This window comes from Populus euphratica, unplaced genomic scaffold, assembly GCF_000495115.2.
Source record: "Populus euphratica unplaced genomic scaffold, PopEup_1.0 scaffold58.1, whole genome shotgun sequence".
NCBI classification, from domain to species: Eukaryota; Viridiplantae; Streptophyta; class Magnoliopsida; order Malpighiales; family Salicaceae; genus Populus; species Populus euphratica.
In genome coordinates, this window is record NW_011499864.1 from 415108 (window position 1) to 425400 (window position 10293).

The 10293-nt window shown below is 29.3% G+C and overlaps 1 protein-coding gene across 1 annotated transcript; it reads right to left on the minus strand.

Annotated features, from left to right (window-relative positions):
* Nucleotides 1-8729: 8729 nt before the first annotated feature.
* LOC105125653 (myocyte-specific enhancer factor 2-like) lies at nucleotides 8730-9953 on the minus strand. Its single transcript, XM_011026196.1, has one exon. It carries the CDS (start codon nucleotides 9951-9953, stop codon nucleotides 8730-8732), a length of 1224 nt encoding a protein of 407 aa, XP_011024498.1.
* Between the last annotated feature and the right edge of the window lie 340 nt (nucleotides 9954-10293).

Sequence of the window (10293 nt, forward strand, 5' to 3'; positions counted from 1 at the left end):
TTTTTTAGTTGTTTTTAATCACTATGAGTTTTAATTCTACTAATCGCATTTTTTTGCGTATTGATTGTTTAAATCTGTATAAGAACACATTAAGTGACAATTGATTAAGTAGATTTATCACTTTTTTTCCATTCTGTAAAAATAATAAAAGATTTTATATTATATATTCCAATATCATACGATGTTTGTTGTGGAGAATTCTCATTGGATATAAATTATTGTTTTTTATTGAAATCTTCTCATTACCAAGTACCGAATGATGGAGAATTAAGTAATAAGCTAAATTGGATGGAGAATTTAGTATCTGCTCAAAATGAATTTAGTATTTTTTTTTTACTATTAAGAATTTATTTTTATATTTTTTTTAAAATATTGTTATTGTTATAGTGTTTTTTCATGTGTTTTTTTGTTTTTTATATTTTTTAAAATTATTATTTTATTTTATTTTTTAATATTGAATTGATTAATAATGACAATTACAACATGTGAGGATAACATTTTAGTTTTTTTCATAAATTACTATAGATTGCTATAATATTTTTTCTTATATTATTTTTTATATTTTTTTAAATTATTTTTTTAAATCTTATTTTTTTAATATTAAGCTGGTTAAGAATTAAAATTACAAGCAAGATTAAATTATATAGGAAAAACAGTGTAACTTTTCTCATAAAACACCAAGGATTAATACAGTTTTTCCTTGCATAATTTTTTTAGTTTTTTTTGTGATCTTTTTAATATTTTTTTTTTTAAATTATTTATATTGATATTATTTTTTTAATATTAAACTGATTAAAATTTAATTTTATTAAAGTTTTTTTACGTAACACTATAGATCACTATAATATCTTTTTATATAATTTTTTTATGATTTTTTAAAATTTTATTTTTTAATATTAAATTAATTAAAAAATTATAATTATAAATCATTATAAATAATAATTCATTGCAACTCATAACATGCATTTTACAGCGATAGAGGAGCGAGCCAAGTTTACGTAATAATAAAAAAAAAAAATTTTATAAACGGGATTTTAGACGGTTTACATGGTAGTGATGCTGGCTTGAGATAATGATTTTTATTATATATTTTATTTCACAGTAGTGTAATGGGAGCAATCACATCAAAGTTGAGCCCCGTCACTGGACCTGTACAGGATTGCTCCGCAATTTGTCCCCTACTAGAAACTTCTCTCGTACGTATAATTGGACTCCTGATCAAAATTAATTATCTTAAGTATATAAAATATCTTTGCATAATCATACTTATTCGTTTAAAAAAAATGTTTAAGCACACCAATATATATATATATAAAGGTCAAGAAGAAGAAGAAAAGTTAAAGCTCTCTGGTGGCAGGGGCGGTGGCAGGGGCAGGGGCAGGCAGCGGCCCCGGCACTTGCAAGAATTTTCTTTTCGGCCCCAGATGATTTATAGTCTTAGCTCTGAAGTCAAGAGAAATTTAAATCTTGATTCCCTGAGAAACCTTTTTTTAATTTAACCCCTCTAATTAAGTCTTCTGGCGCCGCCCCTGAAACTTCACATTCAAGTCTATTTTTCATTTTTAATTGGCGAGTATTTCTGAGACTTGGATTGATAGGTTGACCCTTCACGTTATCAATTTTGGTTTGAATTTAAAAAAACTATAAAAAAATATTTCTTATAGATATATTCTCTCAGTCCCACGGTGTTTGTACAAAATATTAAGATGTAAAAAAATTAAATAATGGTGTTTTTTAATAACAATAATAAAAAAAGAAAGCATGGTGGCTGTGATGTGATTTTTGCAAGAAATATTTTGAAATAAGTTTTACTATTTTCGGGGTTTCAAAAATACTTTTAAAAAAAATTTAAATTTATTTATTTATTTTAAATTAATATGTTTTTAATGTTTTTAAATCATTTTAATATTTTAATATTAAAAATAATTTTTTAAAATTAAAAAATATTTTAATATAAAAAATATTTAAAAAATAATCACAGAAACATTTCAAATAAGATACGAGGCTAGAATGCTAATTGCGTTTGCTGTGGCTTTTTCTTTGAAATCAATGACCGGCGGGTTGCATCCTCGTCATCAACCAAACAGTGGTCTGGAGTTAGCAAGTAACTTACGTCTGTTGACTTCGTTTGGTTCTCACTGTCAAAACCAGACGCGAGACTCTGAGTCATAGTTCAGAAGGTGGGTCCAGACTTATTATTTTTTAAAATAATAAAAAAAACTCTATTTTTAAAAAAATTTGACCGAGGCGGTCAAATATTTTAATATGTTTTTAATTAAAAAACATGGACAGTGTTTTCTGATTTTGAAGGGAGGAAGGCCATGAACAGCTCAGCCAGTCTTCACTGTTGACAACGTGGCTTTCATTTTGACACAGAGGGAATTGGACCAGCGAAGGACAGGGACGACCGACCAAAGTAAAAGACGTCCTATAGCGTGTCCCATGACAGGTTGTAGCCTCTCCCAAGGTGTGAAACGCTTCAAATTTGCTTTGATTTTAAAGGAGTGGTGTTCGCTAGGCAAGCTTTGATTTTAAAGGAGTGGTGTTCACTACGTAAAGCTTGCCTTTTTTAATTTAAATTTTGATTTAAAAAATAACAATTTACTTTTTAGATATTTTTAATAATTCTAACACGCTAATATACAAAAATAATATATTTTTAATTAAAAATTATTTTTATAAAAATACCGTGCATCATATTGCTAATGTATATTAAAAAAATAAACACCACTGTTTGTTCCATAAATATTTGCTTGATTTTATTTTTTCATGTTACTAGTATCCTCAAACTCAAACTAAATATTTTAAAATTATGTTTTATAATTTATTTTTAGATTTGAACTAAATGGTAGTATGGCAAATGAATAATAAATACAAAAACTATACAAGAATATCTATAAAATCTCATTTTAACTTTTACTATCATGAAGAAGGCGAAAGTTAGAAAGTTTAACATAAAAAAAAAGCTTTTATTTAGAGGAATATGAAACTTAATGGAAAAATAAAAAATTAGAATTCAATATAATTAATTGATATATACATAAACTAATCTGGATATATATAATAATAAAAAAATACATAAAAAGAGAGATTTATAACTATTTTTTCATTATCTATTTGTCACGTGGCTACATTATCTAGTAATTTTTATTTTTAGTCTGGTCATATAAAAAGATTATTTAATCAACTAAATAGTTTATATTGACACGTATATAATTTCATTCTAAATTTTAATTTTATAAAAGTTAAAATAACATAATTTTTATTTATAAACACCTGTTATTTAAAAATTAGAAGATCCGCTACATGCACATCTCAAAACACCATGTTTTCAACAAGATGATAATTTCAACCACATAAAAAAAAGTAGAAAAAAACAAAAAAATGAAATACCTTTCATCCGTGCGAATATATCTTCAAAGCTAAAGTTTTACAATACCGTCCAAGATGGAGACGTAGATGCTTTATCTTTTTTTTTTTCATTATTATTATTATTATTATTATTTTGTGTGTAGATGCATCCACTAGAACAGATTTTAAATTCAAAGTTGGTGAAATTATAAATGAAGTGAGCTGCCTTGCAACGTATTTATTACATACGAATCTCAAAATACCATGTTTTCAATGAGGCATGAATTCTGACCATAGAGAATAAATAAATAAATAGCATCATTAATTTAAAATAAAAGATCCCTACCACATTTGTATCGATGACGAGGTTCAAAATACTGCTTAAAACAGCTACTATGTCAGACGATTATATAAATATATCATCATTATATATTATTATTATTATTATTATTACATGTGAGATTTGAATTATCATTAAACCAGGACTCGCAAGTTGGGAGTGAAATACTGCAACTCCTGATTAAATAAAACTCTTGACTTCATGCATCAAGGTTTGTGGACTGGTGGTCCTTGGCAAGGAATTTTTTATTTCTGTAATCTAGATTTGAGTTATATATATATATATATATATATCTGTTAATTTTAAAATATTTTATTTATTTATTAAGTTTATAAGATATTTAATGAATTTAAAAATTAATTATGATATACGTAAATCGACTGACTGACTCGGACAACTAGAGTTATACTTCATTTATAAAAAACATTTAATTTAAATGAAGAATGATTCCCAGTCGAATTAAAGTATATATAAGTTTTTTATATATATATATATAAATTAAACTCTTAAAAACAATTTATTAAAAATATATAGAACAAAACTAAATCACTGACAGCTACACCAACCCGCTGTGGGGACAAGAAACCTATGGCACTTATGCAGTGGCATCGTCAGCGCAGAACGGACAGCTCAGTGGCTGCATCATGTGTGACTGATTGGTCGTTGGGTGCCCAGCTCTTCTTTCTTTAATAGTTTTGTTGTCTAGTTCATGTAGCTAAGGATCGATCTTGGCTACCATGTCATTGATTAATTTTATATTTTTTCAAGAATAAATAAAAGAAAAGGGCACGCCTGACCCGTACAATCAAATGATTAGATTTTATACTGACTTACTGCGACTGGGTTGGGTTGCGGTTTAAATTGTATTTTTTTTTAATATATAAGAATAATATTTTTTTTATTTTTTAAAAATTAATTTTAATATTAATAAATCAAAATAATATAAAAATAAAAAATTAATTTTATATAAAAAATTTAATTGTAAAAAAATATAATTCAACCAGGTTCTCAAACACAACTTGTTTTTAAAGTCCTCTGTTTTTATATCACACTCAATTTAGTGTTTATATATATATATATATATGCAATGAAGCCTTTACATATAAACAACTTGTTTTTAAAGTCCTCTGTTTTTATATCACACTCAATTTAGTGTTTATATATATATATATATATATATATATTTGCAATGAAGCCTTTACATATAAATACTCATTTAAATAAACTTGGTTAAATTATAGCTAATCAAATAAAATAAATAAATAAATAGATGAAATAAAAAACTAAAAAATAATGATTTTTTCCTGTTTTACTAGATAATTTTATTCCATCCTCTATAGCGAGACAATAAATTCTTTAAGAAATATCTTAGTTAGTGTTTGAAATTATTTTTGAAAAATTTTGATTTTTTTTAAATTAATATATTTTTTTATATTTTTAGATTATTTTAATATATTAATATTAAAAATAATTTTTTTTAAAAAATATTTTTTATATATATTTTAAAATAATTTTTTTTTAAAAAAACAACTACTTTCATATTTTCACACAATCATCCAGACAGAACAAGGAAATATACTTGGAACATTTCACAACTTATCTTGTCATTTTTAAAGTGGTTGGAATCTAAACTCAACTTGAATTGGCTTAAAATTATTGAAAAGAGTTTAGAGACAGATGGTTTGAAAACATATTTTATTTTTTGAACGACTTGGAAGACTTACAATATTCTTCTAAGAAATATCCTTGGAAATGTATTTTCTTGGAGGAATTTTCTCTCTCTTTCGAATACTAAGAGAATATGGATATGGTCATGAGAGGCACATTGCCTCTTTGTCAATTTAAGCATGTGGGAGAGGCCCTTTTTTCAAAGAATAATGGATACATAACAAGAATATACCTTGCAAAATAACTCAAAAATAAAATAAAATAAAATAGAGACATCCTTGTGAAATAATTTTTTCAAAGGTGGGAGATATTCTCGTATTGATTTGTGCATTAATCAAAATTAAATTCTCTAATTGGATGATTTTAAAGATATATTTCATATTTGGTTATAAAACAAATTATATAAAATTTAATCAAATTAAAACATTCATTTTGATAAAATTGGTCAAATTTTATTTAATCAAATTAAAGAAAAAAAGTGATAAATAAGAAACGGATAATATAAAATTCCATCTTTTATGACGGGACAAGAAATTTGCTCGGGGGTAATTTCAGACAAATTACAACAAGGATTTTAGTCCTTATTCTGTCCGAATTATACATATTCTATTTTTTGAACGACTAGGAAGACTTGGATTGCTCTAAAAAATATCTTTGGAAAAGTATTTTTTTGGAAGATTTTTTTTTTCTTTCATAGGCTTTAAGAGAATATGGATATGGTAGATGTTGGCTGCCATGAGAGGCACCTTGCCTCTGTCATTTTAAGCAAGCATGTGGGAGAGGCCCTTTTTTCAAAGAATAATGGATAATCGGCTATACCTCACAAAATAACTCAATAAATAAATAAAATAAAAATAAAAACATCATCTTAAAATAAATATTTAACTCAATTAGTTAAAAAGAATCAATGCAATATGATGATTTTCTTCCAAGAAATGAAGGCACAAAGACATAGAAAGCTATCATATTGGTAGAAAAATTCCTTGTAGATTGAATATTCTTATGAAACTATATGAATGCACATCAATCACCAAAATTGACCTTCAATAAACCTTTAAATGAACAAACAAATTACTTTAATATATTTTAAATTAAAAAATAATTTTTTAAAAACACTCTACACACGCAAGGAGTGATTCTACATGTTAATAATCTCACAAGCATCTTATTTTATAATTTTCATAAGCCATCTCTGTATTTAACATCTGAATCTGGGTGGAAGGACTTATTTACGTAAGAGGGGCATATCAAGAAAATTAATCGGTGAAGGGCCTCATTAAGAAAATTATGAAACTAGAGGGACGTCTTAAAGCTTAATTTTAGAAAAAAAATTGTCTCTTTCCAGGTACCATGTTGTTTGAAAAATTAAAAAGAACTTAAGGTAGAGAAAGAATATATGTAATGATTTTTCATTTCTGTGTAGCATTGATTCTCAAACGGGGTAAGTAAGAATATATGCAGAGCTGTTGAGTCGAAGTTTCTCATGGATTTGATCTTATCATATATGGACCAAATCAATTTGATTCCCCATTTGGTTTAGCATTATTGGTTCCTGTAATTCATCACTAGAGAAGGGTTCTGTAACATGATTGATTCTGTCACGATAATAATTAAGGTTTTTTTTATGTTAGAAAATAATTTAAAATTACTTTCAGGACGCAATATGTCGTCGAACAACAAGTTTTTGGTTCGAAATCGTTCAATGACAGCTTTTTGAATAAGATCTAGTGTTGGATCTGGCAATCAATCCCTTTGCTTTGCTAAGCTTGGATATGCTCTGGTGGGAAATGATATGCCTGAAGTAGCAATTCTAATGCTCACAGAACTATTTCTCAGGTTCAGGATTCCGAGAGAGGATAAGAAAACCTGACAGGTCCGATCCTGTCTGGTGGTGAGAATTGAAACTTCATCTGAACGTAACCAGGCTGATTGGGACTATCTTTCAAGAATTTTAGATTGGATATTCCCAGCAGATTATAGCAGAATCAGCATTGGTACAAACTTTTTCAAGTTGATTATGGTATCCATCCTTTCTCCTTTAGATCAAAATTCGATAGAACTTGGAAGAAATGTAAACAATCAGGATGGCGATTGAACATTGAGGCAAAATATCATGAAAAAATTAATTATTCTCCATCTTTTTAAGCTTTGCCTATAAAATGTCTGTTACCTTTTTTAGTGTCATGTCAAATTTGGGAATCATACAGACATTCGAGCATCAATTTCATGATGGAAAGAAAAAACCCACCAATTTTTTTTCATTTCCCTCCTTCTTTTGCTTGTGTAAAATAAATGGCAATCAATCATGAAACTAAGCAAGTTCACCATCAAGAACATTTTATAATGTTATTTCAGGTTAATTTGGAGCAGAATCTGATAGATGTTTTTATCATGAAACTAAGCAAGTTCACCATCAAGTACATTTTATAATGTTGTTTCAGGTTAATTTGGAGCAGAATCTGATACATGTTTCAAGTTCACCATATTTTTTACGATGTTCATAGGGCAAACAGCAGCAAGGTTTGTCAAGTGCTATGCTGCATGAAACTTTGAATGCATCCTGGATATGAAGAAGATAATTCCACGCTGAGAACGCATATGCCTTTCTTTTTCTCAGGTTCAGGATTCCTGATAGGCCCTATCTCATGGTGAGAATTGAAATTTCATATGAACGTAACCAAGTTGACGGTGACCATTTTTAAAGAATTTTAGATTGGATATTCCAAACAAGCTATGGCAGAATCAGCATTGGTACAAACTTTTTCATAATCTGGTTCAAGCACATTAATATCAAGATTAATTCAGCGTTAAAATGCATAAACACAATTCAAAATCAAAACATTTACTACTACTGTAAAACTTTCAAGACTTGCATGCATAATAATTGGTTGCTTCTTGATTGGACATGGAAATGTGTACTGCTAGAGCTAGAACTTGAGGGATGGGTTTAGACTTCAGACTTTGCTCTTTATAGAGAAAGTGAAATGCACTACTGCACTAGCTAGCCAGCTAGCTGATAATAGACAGCTACTGGTGGGTTTTAAAGGAGGAAACAACATTTTTGCAAGGGACATGGGAGAGAGCTTCGATAGTCTCTTTCTCTCTCTATATATATGTTTTTGGTTTTTGAACTTCTTTAAACGTCTTGGTCTCCACTAATACACATCAAAATGTAGAACTAAAAATCACTGTAATTATGGATGATAATTTGATATTCCCAAATCATCTCCTCATACATCAAAATGTAGAGCTAAAAATCACTGTAATTAGATCTGGGTTATTGTTCAAAGCTGTTCAAGAAACTTGAAGTGGTAGCTTACTGTTATTAAAGCATAATTTGTAAGAAAAAAATTTAAAATCCTGCATGCATCTAGTTGTAGCCTTGACCCTTCCCTTCAAACTCAAGGTTACCAGTGAAATCACTTGCTTCAGAAGACTGCATCTGATGAGGAAAGCTTGACATGGGAAATTGTATAGATGACATAATTGGCTGCGTGGTTGGAGCAATATAGCTCACTGAGGAATCAGCATTGTTGAACCATACATTATCCCACATCCATGGTGTGCGGTTAGCACAAGGCAGATTACTACTACTAGACAGCTTACAACCAAATTGATCGCTGGTATTCTGATCGCATGCCATCTTCATAATCGCATCTTCCATTGCATGTAGATATGAAGAAGTCCTACGAACATTCTGCTTAGGTTGGAAATGCATCGGTGGTTGAACAATATTCAATGGATTTGGTTCTAAGTAAAGTTGCAGGTCTGTTGAATAGCAGTTGCCATTGTTGCTCTCCCAAAAACTTGCATTCCTTGTAGTCCTATAAGAAGTCTGTTTAGATTGAAAACCGACTAGTAATTGATCATCTAAAGGCCTTGGTTCATAGTAAACCTGCAAGTCTGTTGGGCAGCCATTGCTATACTTCCTCTCCAGTAAGTTGGTGACGTGAGAACTCTGCTCAGGGTAGAATACCATAGCTGGTTGAGCATCAAAGGGATTCGAATTGTGAATAAGCTGCAGTAAATTGTCATCTCTGCTCTTCATGTAGCTTTCCATATTGTCGTGAGAAACGCTTGGACTAAGCGAGGCAGCTTGCACCCCTGGTGCACCCATGGAATACTGATTTGAGTTGAAACTTCCAAGTTTCTTCTCAGTAAGATCGATTTTAGCATCCAAATGACCAACAAGAACCCTTAATTGATCTGCATAAAGGCTGTTGAGACGATCATCCCATGCAGGGTACTTAGTTTTGATAATTTGCTTGTGCAATCTTGCAAGCTCAGAATCAATCTGTTTCTTTTTATCAGCAAAGTAATCAGAGACCTGATAGCATCTTCTTGGTTGATCACTACCCTTGTACCTGCTAATAATACACCTAACCTCTTCAGAACTTGGAGGCCAAGTCTCAGGTGCTACAGGCTGATGATCATCCTTCTCCTTTGGTCCAAAGATTATGACGCATGCATCAACACCGCAAAGAATAGAGAACTCAGAAGCCTTTTTAAGCAAACCTGCCTTCCTCTTCCTGAATGTAAGCATACGAGATTTCTCCTTCCTTATCAATTCCATTTTGATTCTTTTTTGACCCATTGTTTGATCTAGCACAACGGTGACAATTATCATAAACACAAAGCATCAATGACATAAAAAACAAAAACATAAATAAAATAAGATGTTTTCACTATCTTTATCTATTCTATATATTTATCTCTTTTATATCAATATAGTAACTAAAATTCGTATTGCACAGTAGGGAAAATTAATATCAATCACTATAAACTGTGATAAATCACTATCTTTAGGGATAAAGGTTTCTTATGCTCTAGGAACTCTGAATATATCCATGCAACAAAAGCTGGGATAAATCCCAGTTTACACAACACGCATCACTTGATAATGCAACTTGATTAAAAAAAATCATCGACAAAAC

Coding starts and splice junctions, on each gene's coding strand:
- LOC105125653 (XM_011026196.1), bottom strand. CDS start 9,953: ATGGGTCAAAAAAGAATCAAAATGGAATTGATAAGGAAGGAGAAATCT.